The sequence below is a fragment of the Grammomys surdaster genome, unplaced genomic scaffold (genome assembly GCF_004785775.1).
Source record: "Grammomys surdaster isolate TR1022 unplaced genomic scaffold, NIH_TR_1.0 126298, whole genome shotgun sequence".
NCBI lineage: Eukaryota > Metazoa > Chordata > Mammalia > Rodentia > Muridae > Grammomys > Grammomys surdaster.
Window position 1 is genome coordinate 7,563,220 of NW_021621098.1, and position 19,723 is coordinate 7,582,942.

Sequence of the window (19,723 nt, forward strand, 5' to 3'; positions counted from 1 at the left end):
TACTTTTTGGGGCTACCTTATTGGGTTCTATTATCAACCACCCTTCTATCCACCCCCCCCCAAACTAGGTAAGAGAGAGAGGTTAGAAGGAAAATGGGGTATAGACATCTTTAGATTACTTCCTGCTGATTAGGGGCATCAAGTTCATTCGGGGGGCGGGGGAAGGAATCCAATCTCCAACCAACAATCCAGCAAAACAGCAATCCTGCAGTAGCAAATGCAGCAGCAAGGGAGCAGAAGCCAACACAGGTCCCCTCAGGGCTCTGGCACAATCACTGTAAATGGTTGTGGACAATCTGAAGTAGCCCAATATCCCACACCTGGGATTAAAACAAAATCATATTTACATAACTGGGTTTTTAAAGAAATAAAGATTCTCACTACACCATCACTATCAAACCTCTGGGAGAGCTGTGAGGTGAACACCCACAGACTTGCTGCACCTGGCTGATGACTGAGGACCAGGCGGCACCTCTCCTTCCTCCCAGAGGGAAGATGTGGGCTGAACAGTAATGGACCCTGAGCTAAACTTGAAGAAACTGGGTACCCCTCCTTTACCCTCTCCTTTTTTTATTTTTTAAAATTACCTGGCTTGACCTCAGCGCTGATGCCCATAAGTTCCTGGGCTTCCCCTGACTTTTCAATTCATCAATCCAGGCAAGATTGTAACTTCCTAGGTTTCATTCCCAAGAAAGAGCTGAGGCTGTGTCGAATGTAGTCCAGGCTGGCCTCAAACAGCCAAGCTCTAAGGGGGAAATTTCCTTCCCTTTCTTTCTTACTCAGCTGTCTATTACAGTAAGAAATGCCTGTGTTAAACTGTGCATAAGAAAAGGCCACAGTAACCTTCCTTTCAATTAACGTGTTCAACATTGTTTTGCTGTCTTCATTTTAATGGTTACCCAAACGTGTGCATTTCTATACTCTTAATATCTAAAGTAATTACTTCACTTTCTTTAAATAACTATACATTCAGAAATGTAATGTTCCATCTGCTTTCTATATTAGCTTGTTTTCATTACTATAGCAAAGTAACCAAGACAGGCTACTACCTAAAATAGCAGTAGACTTTGCTCCTGGTCTGCAGGTGTGAAGTCTGGGGCTTTTACTCATGTTCTTGTTGCTGGCAGCCATTCCACAGTAGCACACAGCATCACAGAGCTAGACACAGATACGAACACACTGTCTGGTTTCTCTCCTTATTCTTAAGAGTCCAACAGAATTCAATCCTGGAGTCCCACCAGAGAGACCTCACATAGCCCTAACTACCTCCCAAAGACTCTACCTCCAAAGGCATCAGAGTGAAATTCAAGCTTCACCTCATTCTGCATCAACACTCAATGTCATATGGAAACACTCAAATGGTCAGACCACAGCACCCTCCTCTTACCTTTTACACTCTTGTTCTTAACCATCTTAGTTCTACATATGATTAAACATTACACATTGACCAGGCCTGGTGGAGCATGCCTTTAATCCTTGCTCTTTAAAGGCAGATCTCTGTGTTCAAGGGCAACTTGGCCTACACAGGGACCTATAGGCCAATGAGAGCTACATAGTGAGACTGCCTCAAAAAAAAATGAATAAAACAAAACAACAAAAACTCACCACACGTAAGCACAATAAGCATTTATATTTGGCCACATATTTACTTCTCTAGTGCTTGTCATTAATTTTGCAATTTTACATTTTCAAAGTAATCTCTAGGTCCAATGAGGGACCTTATCTGTAAAAAAAAGAAAAATAAAAAGGTAAAAGGGGGCTGGAGAGATGGCTCATTGGTTAAGAGCACTTGCTGTTCTTTCAGGGAACCTAGGTTTGGTTCCCAGTACCCATATGATGGCTCACAAGTGTCTGTAACTCCAACTCCAGGATTTGATTATTTGTTTTTTTCTGAGACAAGATCTCACTATGTAGCCCTGGGTGTCCTGGAGCTTGCCATGTTAAAACAGACTGGCCTTGAATTAAGAGATCATTGAGCTGCTGCCCCCAAAGGGCCGGGACTAAAGATGTGCACCACCATATCTAGCTCCGTACCTTTTCTTACGAAAGGCAGACATTATTAAAAATACTCTTGGATTTTTTAAAAAAGATTTTTAAAACCGTTCTAGGTTTACCAACATGTTGACCAGACAGAACAGGTGCCATACACTGGCTTATATGCAGCTTTTGCTATGATTAATGTCTTGCAATAGTGTGGTATATTTGGTACATTTGATGAATCAAAATTAATATAGTAGGGGCCAGTGAGATGGCTCAGTGGGTGTCTTAGGATTTTACTTTGCTGTAAAGAGACACCATGACCAAGGCAGCACTTATAAAGGACAACATTTAACTGGGACTGGCTTACTGGTTCCAAGGTTCATTCTATTATTATCATGGTGGGAGCATGGCAGCTTCCAGGAAGGCATGGTGCCAAAGGAGCTGAGAGTTCTACATCTTGTTCCAAAGGCAAACAGAAGACTCCCAGGCAGCTAGCAGAAGGGTCTCAAAGCCTATTCCCACAGTAACACACTTCCTCTAACAAGACCACACCTCCTAATAGTGGCACTCCCTATTGGAGGGTAAACGTACTTTTACACAAGCCTGGCTATCTGAGTTCAATTACCATGTAAAGGTGGAAGGAGAGAACTATCTCCACTAAACTATCCTCTGGCCCCAACATATGCATACAGTGGCTCATATACAGACACTATAACAATCAATCAATAAAATTGTTGGGATAATCTCCTGTGCACTGTGTAAAGGTTATCTTTGTATTGTTCAAATGCTGATTTCTCTATCAGCAGAGTTGAGTACAAGCCAACTTTGGTATTGTTATTTTGAAGCATTACCTGTCTCAGTGTTTTGTAAAGATCTTCTCTATCACTTCTGATTGGTTTAATAAAGAGCGGCTTACAACATGGCAGGAGAAGAAAGATGGAACTTCAGGGCAGAGATAGGTACCCTGGGAAAGAGTCAGAGGAGGGGATTTGCCAGTCAGACATGGAGAAAGTTGGATGCACTGGGATTTAGTGAGAGGTAAGTAATTGGCTGTGTGGCAAAACTTAGATTAAAATAAAAGAATTAAGTTATACAAGCTAGTTGAGAAATAGCCTAAGCTATAAGGCCTAAGCTTTCATAAATAAGTATGTTATTATTTGAGAGCTGGTGGGTTGAGACAGTATGGTGATACAAAACTTAAAATACTAATACACTACTATTAATGTAAGTCTGAAGTAGGGCTCACTCTTGAGAGCTATGTGGAAGTTCTAGCAAGGGAGCACAGCTATGCATATCCATGACTGGAATGGTCCTCTCATTTCAAGTAATACTGTCTTCATCAATCAAGCATGAACCTTCGAGGACCCATGAAACAATGAGGGAAGAGGTCATCCACATAGCTAGCCAAGTCAGCCAAATCAAGCCTGTCAATCAGTGGGGTGAGATGTCACAGCCAGGTCTTCACATCCAAGGGAGACACTCTTGACTTTATGGTTCTATGTAATATACTAATCACTACAATATCCATACTAAATAACTTCTCTGTCATAAATATTTTGTGTTCTGCCTACTCATTCAGGTCATGACCCCAACATTGGCAAACATGGATATTTTACTGTCTCATGGATAGTTTAGCAAGACTTTATTTTTCCCTGTGTATCAGATAGTTGAATCATGCAGTGTCTCACCTAGTAACCTGGTGTCCCACATTTGATGTGTTTAACAGTCCTTTATACTTTTTATGTCTAGATAGCTCATTTCATTTCTGATTATTACATTGTATATACTTACTAATTTGTTTAACCTATTGAGAAACATCACTTACAAGTTCAGTTTTTGACAATTATAACTAAATATTCATATGCTATTTTGTGGTTAATTTTGGCTGGACTATCTTACAGGTAATTTTATAAGAAACTGCCAAACCATCTTCCAGACTACTACTGCTACCATTTTGTGCTCATCAGGAAGCAGTTGAGAGCTATTTTTTTTGGAGGGGGGGGTCAGTACTTGGTATTGTTGGGTTTTTACAGGTTAGCAATTCTATTACTGAGTTTGTACATCAAGATTTTAAGTGTCAGTTCCATGATGACATACAGTGGTGGTGTTATATGCCCCTGTAGTGAGATGTTTTGTTCTGCCCTTTTGTTTGTATCATTATCATTATTATTGAAAGATCTGATTGTGTAGCCCAGGCTGGCCTCAAACTCAGAGCAATCCCACTGCCTCTATTTACTTTTCTTAGTGATGTCATTCACATTACAGAGTACAGAGTACAGAGATTATATACATACCTCTATGCCCAATTTCTGTCTATTTTAAAATTAGGTTCTGCTACTCAATATTAAAAGTACTTTGCATGTTTTGGAGGTTACTTCATTGGCATGTGTGTGTTTTGAGAAACAGGGTCTATGTAGCCCAGGCTGGCATGTGTCAGTCTCCAAGTAGTAGGATTACAGATGTCTACCAGCACATCCAGCATGTATTCCCTGTGGCATATTCTTCACACATAGCATCTCCATGCTCTGTTCATATTTAGCCCTGCACTTCCTCCCCTCGCTCCCCATACTTGTTATCCCACTTCCCTATCATATAGTACATGACCCTCTTGTTCCTCTTCCCTCCTCTTGAACATCTTCCTCCTCAGTCCTATTTCCATGCTGTGCTTGCATGCACACATTCATACTTAAACCAGGATTCCACATATGGGAGGAAAAGGTAACTTTAAGGAAAGGTGTGTTTATTTCCACTCATGGCTAAAGGGTACCATCCATCATGGTGAGGAAGTCATGACAACAGGAACTTGAGGCAGCTGGTCCCTCTGCACAGTCAGGCAGACAGTAATGAGTGTTGATGCTCAACTTGCCTTCTCCTTTTCATTTAGTTCAGTTTGGAGCCCACTTCATGGAACGGTGCCCCTCACAGTTAAGGTGGCTTTCCCACTCTCAATTACCCTGATCTAAGCTTCTCAGAGTCACGCTCAGAGGCTTGTCTTCTACACTCTACCAAGTTGAAATCACTGACCGTCACAACTGAACCCTTTGTCAACTGGATATGGAAACACACCACTTTCAAAGCATAACTTCCATCCGCACAGGCTCAAGGCCATCTTATAACGCAAGTCATCATCTTTAATACTTCCAAGTCTCATGGAAGACTCATAACCATGAACTGCAAAATAAGTAACAACTTACATACATAAACAGTGGCACCACACAAACATCCCTACCACAAAATGGAATACAGGCAAAGCAAGGAAAGATTCAGCAGGGCAAATGCCAACTTGTGTAGCTCCATGTCTGGCATCTGCAAGTTGTGACAGGATCTCTGTGCTCCAGATGGTTTGAATCCGAATCTTTCAATTCTGCCACCTATAGCATACAGGGTCTCTTGAGTCAACTCTGCTCCATGCCTGCAGTTTTTCCCTAGCAGATGTCTGGTCCTGGCGCCTCCAAGGTTCTGAGTCTCCACTGCAGCTTAGGATTCAGGGACTTTCAGGGCTTCAACTTGCCTGGTGTAGCAGTTCCCTGGAGCTGAAACACAAACCTCCATAACCCCTCTAATCTTTCATGCCTGCACAAAGCAACCACACAAATGAGGCTATGTGCATGGCAGGCCTTGGGAGGGGCCTTGAACGCCTTGGATCACAAGCTAGCTGCATCTCCTTCTGTGTGCTGACCTCAGGGAGGCAGTGGCTTCTGAGGAACACCATTCTCAGCTTATGCTCTTTCCTAATGCCTTCCAAGTTTCCACCATCTTCTCTCAGCATTTGTGTTTTCTAAGTTCCCATCAAAATGGCCCATTAAGTTCTGCCTACAGTATTCCAGCGTTTTCCTTGCCCAAAGATTCAGTTTTTCACATTCCTTTTATAAAACAGTTCCACAGGCCTGAGAATCTCACTGTCAGGTTTATCTCAGCAAGAGTTCCATATCTCAGTACCGATTCCATCACTTTCCTGATTATTTCAAGAGAATACCTGGCAAAAGCAACTCAAGAAAGAAGAGACTACTTGGGTTAAAAGTAAAGGTACAGGCAAATCATAGCTGGAACATCACGGAGGCAGGGGCTTGAAGTGGCTGTCATCTGGTCAGGAGGTGGACAGTGGAAGCTCAGTCAACTGGCTTCTCCTCTTCATTTCATTCAGGATCCTGGTCCATGGAGTAGCGCCACCCAGCTAAGGTAGGTCTTCCCACTCCAAGTACCCTTGTCTAGAGCATGTTTCACCAGCATAGCCAGAGGATAATTTAATCTCGATAAAACCCCTCACAGGAAGTCTCCTAGAGGAGTCTAGACCCTTCAAGTTGACCATATTAACCATCACATTGCAACATTTGTCTAAATCTATCAATGAATATGATTATCTCTAAGTTCCAACCATTTTTTTGTCAAATGACATTTCATTCTTTACAGCTGGATTGTACATATACCAAATTTCTTCATCCATTCATCTGCTGGTGTACATCTGGCTGATTATGGAACTTCAGCTATAGATAACTTAAGTCATAGTCAGGTGTATTAATCCTCAGATTTTCTTCTTCCATATAAACTTTAATGTCACTTTGTCAATAATCACAAAGTACATTTTGGTGGTATTTTTACTGATAGAATTCATAGATCAAATTTGAAAAAAAAAAAAAACCCTAAGGATTATTGTCTTTTTACTTATAAACCTAGTATCCCTTTAGGAAGCATCCTTTCTGTTTCTATCTTCTGAAGAGACAGTACATAACTGGCATAATTTCTTCCATAAATATTCCATAAAATTCAGCATGAAATCACCTTGTTCACACTGCTTTGTTTTTAAAGGCTAATTATTTTAAAGGCAATGCTTTTGATAGCTATCCAGAGTCCCCAGTTCTCTTAGATGGGAATACCTCTCAGGGAATGAAACCATTTAGGTGGTAAAATAAGTAAATCAAAAAAATGTATAAAAGACTCAGGGATAGAATTGTTGATAATACTGTATTTTCCTTTTTAAACTGGGTCTCATGTGGCTCAGGTGGGCTTGAACTCACTCTGCAGTAGGGGATGAATTTCTGGCTCCGTTATGCAAATGCCAGGACTGTAAGTGTACACCACGACCAGTTTTCATGTAATTTACATTTTAATGCCTGTAAGATCTGAAGTGATGGCATCCTGTATATTCCTTGCTTCAGTAATCACTGCCTTTTAATAGCCTATTTAACCTGGCTAATCTCTTTAGTTGTTCATTTCAGGGTCAAGCTCTTAATATTATTAACATTCCTCCAATAAATTTGTTTACACTTTTAGGTTATTTTTCCCCTTCCAATTTCTGCTCCCATTTTTATTTCTTTTGATTAATTTGTCCCTCTTCTAGTTTCCTAAAGAAGAGGCTTGATAAGTTTTTACCTTTTCTATTATATACTGTCAATGTCACCAGCTTCTTTTGTGGGGACTGCTTTCTGTGCATGTGCCTGTGTGTACCAACCACCTAGCCAGCTGTAACTTGAGATCGTTTTGATCTCACACCCAAAAATCCTATGAACATAAGTATAAGCCACCATACCCAGTATCCAAAGTAGCCTTCGCTTCTTGAGATTTCTGTGGCTTCTGTGTTACTTGTGTGGCTTAGTCACCAACAACTTAATGACTGGAATTTTTTTTTAACCATCTCTCTAGATTTCTAGTTTAATCCCATCATGGTCTGTGAGAATACGGTGTCACTCTTTTAAGACACATTAAGTATATATGAAGGCCCCAAATATTTTCTTCCTGACTCAATGTTCCATATGAGGCTGAGAGTTATATATACTTTGCTATCGGTAGTAAGTTACTGTGTCTCTATGCCAACTACACCTAGCTGACTAATGCTATGCTTTCTCTTGTGTCTCATGCTTTTTCCTCCCGGTCCTGGGGACTGAGCCCGGTTCCACACATGTCAAGCCCAGTGCTCTACTGCTGAAGGAAGAGCTAGCTTGGTGACATGGGGCCCTCCTTTGAACTCTACCTCTTAGATTTGTACACAACAGCACTTACTGTTTGTTAATGTTCTGCTCAATACTAATACTAATTGGCAAGAGGGGAAAATAAGAAATATTTACACTTTTTAAAATTCTGTCTTTTAGAAAGTTGTTCTGTGAATGAATGCAAGGCCTATTGAGAGCACACCAAAAGTATCTCTCCTCAGGGTGTCACACAGCTGCTGCACCACCAACTAGTCTCCTTGACATGTCACTCACTCACTCGTGATCTCTTATCATGGGTCTGGACTGCACATACTTACTACCTCTACCATGATTACTTTTATGTTTTGGGTCTAGATTGTACTACTTCTATTATTATTATTATTATTATTATTATTGTTTTGGGTCTGAATTACACTTACTATATCATTATTATTATTATATTTTGTTGTTGTTATTATTTCACACAAAAATAAAAGTGACCTCATCAATTATTATTTTGGTTGTAAATGGACAAAATATTGGCCAAGGCTCAGGCAGGCTACAGCAACTGTGGGCTTTCCACTTCTCTCATGCTTCACTGCATCTTCTGACCATCTGTTGCTCTAAAAGCATTATCCAAGGTTTGAAATATGCTGTGCCATAAAATATAAGTGAATCTAATCTCTGTGAAGGATAACTGTCAATGATAAAAATATAAAGCATATTTTCTAAAACATCTTTTATTATTAAACCTATAGTTTCAAATTAATAAAAAATATGACCATGAGATATCTACTTATACAGTAATAGAAATAGACACAAAATACAATTAATTAGAGGTTATCCAAAATAAATTCAGTTTAAAGTTGCAACACATGTGTTTTTATCAATTTAAACAAGAGACTTTGTTTTCAATGGATTTTCTTTACTTTTTTTTATATTAGCCACGGTTATATTTAATAATAATAATAGCATGTATAAAATCAGTAAAAACACAAGTGTTATCAGAAGTGTGGCCGTCTGCATTTTTCTCTGTATTTGTATATTAATCTTTTGTCTTTCTTTTCATTTAATTAATTAATTAATTTTTTTAAAATCAAATCATAATTTTTACTTATTCATACAGGGGTTATAAACACAAAAAGGTAGGACGTGGGGAAGGGGATGACATTGGAGCGTGGGTGTTTAGGGGGAGTACAGATATCTTTCAGAACAGGGTATCGGCTGGGTGAAGGATTGGGGACAGGTCACTATGACTCTGCCTATGATTCACTTGTCCTTATCTAAGTTGGTATTGTCTGCCAAGGCTACCTATTTACAAGGTTTATGACTACTCAGGCTTATAAATTTCCACAAAAGCTACCTGTTTACAATAGCTTATAGCCATCTGTTTCAATGTTTTTCCACAGGGACCCAAGACTTGGTGTTAGTATACATGTATGACAGGCCTATTGCTGAGTTTAGGCCTACAGCTGATTTTAGGCCTTCAGTGGGTAAGCAGGGCTGCCCCTGACATCTCCTCCCTTCTCTAAGTATAGAAGGGCTGTGGCAATTCTAAACTTGCGAAGGCGGGGATAGAGACCTGACCTCCAGTAATTGAGGGGGACCTTGTAATGGCTCCAGCCCCCATGTCATGTCCAGTGAGGCATGAAGGCCATACCCATCCCGATGTCTTTTTCCTGGAGAGGGGATACTTTTGACATCAACCCCTATGCAGTCAGGCTTGTCCCTCAGGGAAACCAGAGAGATATTTTTAACAGAAGCCTAAGGAAGAATTCAGATCGCCAGTCAGAGGGGGTTCTGGGTGGCCCCTCTCTGCTTGGTCTAGGGGCAGAAATCCCCTCTTTTAGGTTGGGTGGAGATGGGTTTTGGGAACACCCTGGATAGAGTAACAATCTCATCTTGAGTCTCATGGTCAAAAGCTAACTTATGATGATAATGTATCTGAATAGGTTTTGCTATCAAATTATTTATCTGTTGTTTCACAAAGTTAGTCAGTCTATTTAAGGCCTAGGGACCAAAAGAAATAAGCAAAAATAATCCAATTAATGGTCCCAAGGTGGGAGGAAGTAGGGTTGACAACCATGGAGAGGTTGAAGGCCAATTCTTGTACCAGCTCTCATCTTTCTCTTTCTCTTTCTGTCTTTTCTCAGGACCTTCTCTGACCTTTTTCATGCTCTCTTTAACCATCCCTGTCTTGTCTATGTAAAGGCAACATTCTTCTTTAAGGGCTGTACACAGTCAAGAGCTATACAGTCTTTTCTACTGTAAAAGAGTAAATCAAGTCCAATAAAGTCCTTTGAAATTTTTGGAGGTCTCTTCAGACAGCAAAACGAGGGATTTCTTCAGATTAGTGATGTCAATCTCTAGCTGTTTGATATTCTTGTCAATGGCCTGTGGAAGGTCTGAGAAGTCCGGAGGCCAGCATCTGGATTAGAACAGCAGACATCACGGGCGATTCATTTTTACCTGAGATACTGCCTGGGTTAGAGCTCCTGGGAGGCCCTCTTCCTCTGGGTTTTGTGAGCTTCAATGGATTTTCTTTCAGACATTTGAGATACGCATCTTTTAAGCTAGAATTAGAAAAAAAACTCTCAAACAAGTACATCTAGCAACTTTAAAAATAAAATACTCCCAAACTACTCAATGACTGATTAGTCACAAAACACTGAAAATTTTATCTACTTTCTAAAAATCGTGTGTATGTATATATATGTATGAGCGTACATATGTGTACACACACACACATATTTGTCTTCTGAAGAGGAATAAACTTTTTAAAAATATATATTATCTAGAGAGAGAATGTGAGAGAGAAAGGCTGAGTCCTTCCGGTCTGGCTTTCTTTAATCAAGTCTGTTCTATTCAGGTTATTTTCCAAATACACCTTAATCTTGTTAGGCACTAAAACATGCAAGCTTCTCTGACCCTTAGACAGGCTTCTTTCATGTGAACACTCACAATGAGAGCCTTCTAGATGTGGACCCTTACTTCTTACACTGAGTTTGAGAGATGTCCTTGATTCTCAAAGATATGGTAATTTTCTTTCCAATAATAGGATTTTTTTAATGTATTGAGATTTGTTTTCAAATGCTTTAAAAATAAAAATTCATTTATATTATTATAAAGAATAGCTTCCAAAAAGACAGAGAAAAACATATTATACCACAGATTTTATTAATGGTAAACGTTTGCATTTATTTTTAAAAGCTTAGTTTTTACTAAGCTTTTTTGTTAAACAAAAGCTAATAAGCAAGAATCATTTTTCTTTACAGAAACTTTATCCATAAACAAGATTTAAATTTATTCCAACAATGAAAGCTAAAAAAGAACTGGAAAAATTACAAAGCACAAAACATTTGAGTCAGCCTTTTTCTACCATTTGAATATACTGTACTTAGAATGGCAGACACATACTGAAGGAGACAGAAAAACATGCATTTAGTCTACAGATCAGCATTAAAAATGACATGCAATTCATGATTTCCTTTCAATTATTTATTTAACTGAACCACTTAAACAAAGGGTTTGGTTTGGTTTCCACTTGAGGGGAAGATGATCTGTTTTCTGAACTGATCTTCCTTTCGTACTAGATACAAAGTGTACGCGCTCTGTTCTCCCCAACAGCTATCTGAGGTGACTTGCATATTGACAACAAACACCATTTTTCTGGTAACAGTGCCATGGCCTTGAATAATCAGTTTGTAAAAAACAGAATCAAAAAAACCAAGTATCAAGTGCAAATGCAGAAGACTTCCCTTAAAGACTGATGCAAACCCAGCCGCGCAGAGGTGCCTTGCACACGCTTAGCAGGAGGATTAGGAGCGTGCATATCATGACTGGTGCACTCAAGGTTGCCCAATACAAAGGTTTTTTAAGTGTTGCCAAGTTAATCAAGGCACTGAAGAATTATGCGGATGGAGTTTCCAAAATATATTAACAATTGCTTTAACTGTTAAAAAGCCCTGAGTCAGAACTTTCAATAGCTTCCTGAAACTGTGTACTCAGACAAAATGGCATATTTTCTTATTTCATAAAAAATTAGAAAACCACTTTGCTTTTGAAGAAAGAAGTCATGTTTATGAAATAAAATAAAGAGAACTATACAGGACAGTTCAAATACTCTCCTTCTTAGACAGTTGTATGTATCAATTCAAACCTTTGAATTTAGGCACCAAATTAATGTGACAGGTCACTTTTCCTGTACCTATTGCTTAAATTCTCAAAAAACAGAAAATCTAACTTTAACTTCAGGTTGTTTCCTTTTCTTCCACAAATAAGACAAGATGCTAGATGGGGGAAAGGAAAGCAGTATTCTGGTAGAGAAGGAGGTAGAAACGCCGAGGCAGTGAATTTATCTTTATTAACTAGCCACTCCTATTTTTTACTTTGTAATGACACCCACTGCTAGCCACTGATCAGCCACTGAAGCTCGGTGCGAAGGATTTCTCCCTCACTGCAGCAAAGCAGCACACACACAAGACAGTATCACAAAGCTTCCTCACGTTTAGTGTTTAAAGACATACAACTGTAATTTTCAATACTGCTATCACATGTGTGTGTGTAAGTCAAAAGGATATACATGATTATCAAGTAGTATCAGTAAGCATTCCTATTGTAATATTCAAGCAAGCTAAATTAGGTTGCCCTTTGAAAGAAAAATGTGTTTTGTGACTTTGACAGGTAGACTCAATGACAACTGACATTTATAACAAGGCACAAATTACTTGTGAAAATCTATTACCTTCCCAACATAGTACAAAACCAAAGCTAACTTATTTTCCATATTTAAAATGTGTTTTCCCCCTCTGACTCAAAACGAAATAATAAACACTTTCAATGAACATAAATGTAAAAAAATAGCAGTTATGGCAGGGAAGAAATGCCTTTCCTCAAATCTCAGGAACCTAGGCTTGGATCTTGCAAAAACAAATGATTCTACTCAGTAATCTGAGTGTTTGTGTTGTAAGTAGTCAGAACCCTATTGCACAAAGGGAGGGAAGAAAGGAGCATTTGGTGGGTACAGGATAAAGTTCTACTCCTGTTTCCCAACAAATTGAGTGGAAGTGACCCTACTGAACTGCATGTTAAGAAGCAGTCAGGACAACAAACCGTATGATATGTGGTGCTCACTGCAATTTAAAAAAATTGCCAAAAATGTATCCGTGAGTGCGTTTTTTATACAAATTATTACTATAAACACTTCAGACACTCTGAAAGGATAAATGCTATTCCTTTTATACCATAAAAGAGAAGTTGTGTTAAAAATCTGCAATTTACAAAACAATTGACAGGCCATATGAAGAACTGGCCTTTTTTATGTTTTAGTTAAATATGCCCTCTCCACTAATACCATGGCAAATCCTACATGATGCTCATCTCCTCTGTGCTTACTGTTTTTGTTTTCTATTTGTTGCAACCCCAATCCCCCACGCCAGCTCTGTTCCGTCCAGCCTTGTCCTAGTTGACAAATTTAACTATTCCTCATCCAAAAAGTGTCCAGAATTCAAAATAAACAAAAAACGTCCATCAGGTTACCAGGATGTTTACCAGGATGTTCCCATGTGTAAAAATGACCCAGCAAGGTTTGAATATTTTGAACTAGACAAATCCTTAAGCAGCATGCATTTTCAACATTCTAAAATAAAACGTTCTTTCAGGCTAAAGTCACCAAAAATATAAATTTAAGGAATTATTTCCAGTTAATTTTATGTTTCAGTAGACTTCTGGTTAACCTGCCATTATTAAATTACAAATACCTTAAGGATAACTCAGGTAACTAAACATTTGCCTAGTATAATATTCTTACACTAATATAAAATTATATTCTCTGGAAAACCCTGCTCCCAATAATCTTCTGTATGTGTACAGCACAGGTAAGGCTGTCGGACAACATGAACAAGAGCAGCTGTGACAGCACTGCCTGCTAAGTTGTGTGTGTGCCGAGTGAAAAAGCAGACAGTCTTAGTGAATAAAGGAGAAACTGTGGTGGGCTGAGGAGCACAGAAAAGGAATCCAGTACTGTTCCCAACAGCTCTCCTGAAACAGCAGCAAGGAACGCCTCAGGATCCCATCCTTTTGTCCACAGATGGCTGCAAATATACAACTTTCAGCATAAGCTCTGAGTGCGCCAAGACACTCATACTCTTTCCTGTCCCCCTCAAGTCCAATACTTAAACAATGAATGCATGTCACTGTAAAAATGATTCTAAGGAAAAGTAAGAATTCTTCTGAGGCACAGGAAGAAGAGTTTTGGGTAACAAGAAGGAAAGGTCACCAAGGGGCCAAGTGTTCTAAAGAGACTAAGAGGTAGTAGCTTCAGAGTGCAGGAGAAAGTCACTGACTGGCATGACTCAGTTCCTGGTCTTACTGCCTCCTGTAAACCCAAAACAAATTTACAATAATTTTAGATGCCTGAAGACCTGAACAGAAGTGTATCTGTTCCTAATATGCATAACATACACAGCCAAGTGACAAAGAGGAAGCCGTAAGTCCCCAGCACTACAGAGACGTAATGGCTTCTCTCTCCTAAGCTAGTGTGCATGGAGGAGATGATGGAGCAGGAGTCTATCCCTTGACAGACAGAAGCTTTACAGGATGTACTCAGCACTGCAGCCTGAGAGACAGAGAAAGGAATGAAGTGGAATGCAGCTGTGGTGCCCAGGTTCTCAGGCTGGCAGACAAGTGGAAAGAGTTGGGCTGCCTATGGCAAGGAAGAAAAGATCCTCATTGCTGCTCTTTCCAAGTCTGCAAGAAGATAGTTTGTCTCTTTATGTAAGCATTGTATCATCCGATGTATCTTTAAAAAACAAAAAACCCTTCAAATCATACTTAGAAAACAGCCCCACTGCTTCCTTACAACAGAATATTCCTAACTTGAAACCAATATGGGTTGTACCCTCCAAAATGATTAACAGTTGTTAGACATGGTGGGATCCCCATTCTATAATCACACAATTGGAAGGCAAAGGCAGGAAGATTAAGAGGTTGAGGCTAGGCTGAGCTACATAGTAAGTTCCAGGTCAGCTTGGAATACATAGTGAGCCTCTATCTCAAAAACACAAAGGAGAAACAAAGCAGTTACTCAGCTAAACACAGACATTGAACTTCTGAGTCTTCGAGGCAGCCAGCAGCTCAGCTCACCACGAGGCCTGGCGAAGGCAGCTGCAGGTAAACACCAGCAACAAAGTATAGCCAGGCTGGACACTGCTCTCCCACTTTAGTTGCTACAGGAAAAAAAACAAAAACAAAAACAAACAAACAAACACCAGACACAAGCTAGCCAGATTCAAATGCTGGGGAAACTATCCTCAAAGGACACTATCCTTAAGAGTACATGCTTACACACAGCACATAGTAGACACTATTGTAAATAACTGACAGGGTTTTTTTTTTGGGGGGAGTGAATGGGGGGTGGTTGTTGTTTTTATAATCTGGCAGTGAGGAATCTTAAAACACTTAATGTGCATGTATTTAGGCTAGATACTCATTTAAAGGAGACAAAATGCTTAGCCCCCTAACCAAGTCAACATGTTTTTTCCATGCCTTTCCAGAAATGCCCTGGCACCCTTCTTTAAGTATCTGACACTAAGCCATTTATTATATCTTAGTTAATGATGGTAGTTTAAAGAATGTCCATCTGTAAGTATAAAGAAAAACTATGTTCTTTATAGTAAAATTACTATCCAAGAGAGAATGGAAGTAAGGCTTTTGATGAAGGTAGAACCTCTAACACTGTCAGAAGTAACAGATATACAGAAAAGATTGCTGCCTCTAACAACGTACCACCCAGCTGAAGAGACCTCAGGGGCACAGAAAGAATGCTGTGCATACACTGATAAGATCAAGCCCAGGTCAGCGGTCACAGGGAAAACGGGAATTACTTTTCACCCATCTTTTTCTACAAATGGCTGATACAAACAGTGAGAAGTTAAAACAAGAAGTGCAGCAGTGACAACCAGGTAAAGATGTGCTAGCATCATTCTGGGCTAGCCTTCACTTCTCATTAGAATTTTGCATTGCTTCTTCATGTCTACTGGTGACTTTGAAATCATTAATTTAAGTTAGTCCAATTTCCCTTTTAAGTCTAGAAAAGGAGGTAAAGTCATTATTCTCTTACCTCATACTTCCACTTACTTAAAAATTCAGAAACAATCATTTAGATAACTTCAAATACAATGTTCTTGAAATACAATGTTTCCTTCAGCACTGCTTTAGCCAGGGGGCATTTCTTCTACACTCCTGTCACCGAGCACACATGACATAGTTTGACTTGCCCCACTCACCTTCGGTATCACTTTTTGGAACAGCGTATCATTTCACCATGTGAAATCATGCAGAATACTGCCCTTGTAAGTCGATGTCCAAGGTTTAACATATGTGTACATATTAAAAAAGATAAATGTAAAAGAAGGTCCTTAAAGGATTTCCCCTTCAAAGCCAAAAGCAAATTTTCTAAGTTACCATGGATTTGATGTTCCAAATTCAAGAGGAACACACACACACACACACACACACACACACAGAAACACACACACACACACACAATGGCAATTTCAAACACTGTATGTTTTCGTTGTGATGGTAGTCCATATATAGTCTAATTACATTCTAATAAAGAAATTATGAAATTACAGATTAACCCATTAAATTCTCAACTAGTTTTACAACCTACTAAGATCTCATGATCACATACTTTTAGCTAACAAAACACTCTGTGTTTCTTAATCAGTACAAAAGAATCCTTCGTTCAATTGCCTTGCGACAGATTGGACATTCACTCATCCGGTCTCCGCAGAGCTGGCATGTCCCATGGCCGCAGAGGAAAATCATGTTCTTCAGACGGTCCAAGCACACAGGGCACATTGTCTGAAATGCAATCAGACAGGGAGTCAGTGGGAGCCACCTGATACTTTAAGTGTGACACGACAAGTCTTTTGTATCATTTTCTATTCTGGTTTTAGTCAGCCTTCCTCCACCTGTCACAGGTGAACACCAGTCTGAATTTTGCACTCACTTTCCCCTCAGTTTTCTTTTCTTTCTTTTTTTTTTTAAATTTATTTATTTATTTATTTTTATAATTTATTTTTTCTCAAATTGTAATTCATTCACACAGGGGTTATAAACACAGAAAGGCAGGATGTGGGGAAGGGAATGACATTGGAGTGTGTGTGTTCAGGGGGAATACAGGTATCTTCAGAATCAGGTATCGGCTAGGTGAAGGTTCAGGGGACAAGTCACTATGACTCTGCCTATGACTCGCTTGTCCTTATCTAAGTTGGTATTGTCTGCCAAGGCTACCTATTTACAAGGTCTATGACTACTGAGGCTTATAAATTTCCACAAAAGCTTCCTGTTTACATTAGCTTATAGCCATCTGTTTCAATGTTTTTCCACTGAGACCCAAGACTCCCCTCAGTTTTCTACATAAACACACACGTATTAAAAGTATATACACATAGAAATGTACACAAGTCATAGAGTCCACACCATGACCAGACTCTTGTACCAGGCTCTAGGCTCTTTGGTTCTTCATAGCAGAGAAAAAATCACTATCCAGCCTCTGAGCACTGTGATTTCCACCAGGTCTGTAGCGGTAAACAACATCCTGTTTAGTTTACTAGGCAAAGACAGTGTGTTCCTAAGTAGTTTTAACAGGGGTACCTCTTCTCAGCAGCAGGGTAGGAATGCTAGGGCTGCATACTCTGTTCTACTTGACACCAACATGTCTGCACAGCCGTCAAATGTTTGAAAGGCACCTCACTGCAGTTCTCAGGGTTTTGTCCAACCATGTTTGTTGCTATCTGAATTCCATGTTTTGGAAAATGCCTTGACTCCATCTCAAGGTCAGACACTAGTCATTGCTCCATTTGAACACTAAAAGTGACCTGTTATGGCAAACTGTGCCTAGAGACAAGGTCACTGGAGCAGCAGACACGCACCAGATGAGGTGGCATAGGAAGAGGCACTGGGTGCTAAGATGCAATCATTACCTGCTCCTTAATGTCCTGAAGCTGCTGCTGCAGCTTCTGCACATCTGCATTGACATTGGTGTTGTCTTTGTCCTTCTGCAGCACTGGGATATTCCCACTTGCTAGGATAGAATTCAAGAAAAACCTTAGTTATTACTGTTTTGACAGTGGTTTGAATAGGAATGGCTCCCATAGGCTCGCTGTTTTGAGTGACTGTCATCAGGGAGTGGCACTGCTTGTCAGGGATTAGTAGGTGCAGCCTTGTTGGAGAATGTGTCTTACTGGTGGTGGGCTTGGAGGTCCCAAAGTCCAAGCCCATCCCAGAGTTGTTCCCTGCTGTCTGTGGATCCAGACACAGAACTCTCACCTACTTCTTCAGCAACACATCTGCCTGCATGCAGCATGCTCTCCACCATGATGGGAATGAGCTAACGCTGAAATTGTAAGCAAGCCCCAATTGAATGTAATAGTGTCTCTTCACAGCATATAACACTACCTAAGACACTGACTCAAAAGAAAAAAAAATATTTTAAACAGTTGTATGACTGAAAAAGTAGGAGGCAGGGTTGGGAATACAAGCTAACAAGTGACTGGTTGCTAAACATGAGCAATGACTTTATTTTGCCAGCATCATGATATAAAAGGAAAAAACTGAAGGTTAATTATCTTCATCTCTCCACTTGTCTGAGTTAGAATTCAGCTTACTCTGTCCCTAATAATTACTATCCAGTGTAATACATGCAAAGTAGATTATCTTGCAAGCCTGGTATGTAAAGGGACCAAGTTAATACATTTGTAAAATGAAAAAAAAAAAAACCTAAATTGAAATTCAGCACCCCATTTCCAGATACATTAAATTGGTCTGGTACACAGCTCATTGATATAGTATATGCTTAATTAATCTGACTCTCAGAAATAGGTATACAAACACAGCCACTAAATTTCATCTTTAAAATAAAACGCAAATATTCTTTAAGCAAGGATATAATGTTCTTCATATTGCAAAGCCTCATAAATGTAATGTTACGCTGGCAAGATGGGCTCAGTGGTAAAAATGCTTGGTGCTTACCCTAGAAACCTAGATCCCCAGAAGCCATGTAAAGGTTGAGGGAGACAATTCCATAGAGCTATCCTCTGCTTCCCACTTACTGAGGCATGTACATACCCACATACACACATTATACATGCATACATACACTTTCAAAGTCTAGAAGCATTATCACAAACTAAACAAAAATCCAACTTTACATTTCTTATAACTAACAAACAACCAAAAACCATACCTACTTCTCTGTCAATCCACCACACATACCTTAGGTTGCACAAGACCACAGCAGAGTGTAATGGAGAGAGATAGCCAACAAGAAAGCAGACCAGGAATCCCTCAACAGAGGACACTCACAGATCTCATCCGTGGGCTCTTCTGAGCTCTTGCCCCCACAGCACATGATGAAAGGCGCCCTCCGCTCAACCACTGCGCGGCACTGCACACACTTCTTCATCAGGCTGGCACAGTCTGAAAGGGACAGCACTTCTTAGCTAAAACAGAACGACATTGCCTTTCTCTGCTCTATTTCTATAATGTAACCACATACTGAACCAAAGAGTAAAGCAACATACCAGATCCTAGCTGCAACACGTTATAAAATGAACTTCTACCTTAGTATCATGTTATTAACCTAAGGATGAGAACTGTCCACTGGAACAAAGAACCTATCAGGAAAACATTTCCTAATGTAACTGAATAGTGATTTTTTTTTCTAAGTAAATATTTCCAAACCATAAAGTTTAGCTGGGCATGGTGGTATACAACTATCATCCTGTTTCAAAAATCCATTAAAAAAAAAACAATAAACAAGCAAAAAA

At 39.6% G+C, this 19,723-nt stretch overlaps 1 protein-coding gene across 2 annotated transcripts in view; it reads right to left on the bottom strand.

The window, feature by feature from the left end:
* Positions 1-10,349: 10,349 nt before the first annotated feature.
* The window catches only part of Mib1 (mindbomb E3 ubiquitin protein ligase 1), a 93,144-nt gene continuing 83,770 nt past the window's right edge, over positions 10,350-19,723 (bottom strand). For both annotated transcript variants that reach the window (XM_028759512.1, XM_028759513.1), the window contains exons 19-22: positions 19,260-19,373; positions 17,879-17,979; positions 16,582-16,754; positions 10,350-10,459 (exon numbers count right to left, since the gene is read on the bottom strand). In XM_028759512.1, coding sequence (XP_028615345.1) covers positions 16,614-16,754; positions 17,879-17,979; positions 19,260-19,373 — 356 coding nt within the window. In that variant the 3' untranslated portion in view covers positions 10,350-10,459; positions 16,582-16,613. The remainder of the gene's footprint in view (positions 10,460-16,581; positions 16,755-17,878; positions 17,980-19,259; positions 19,374-19,723) is intronic.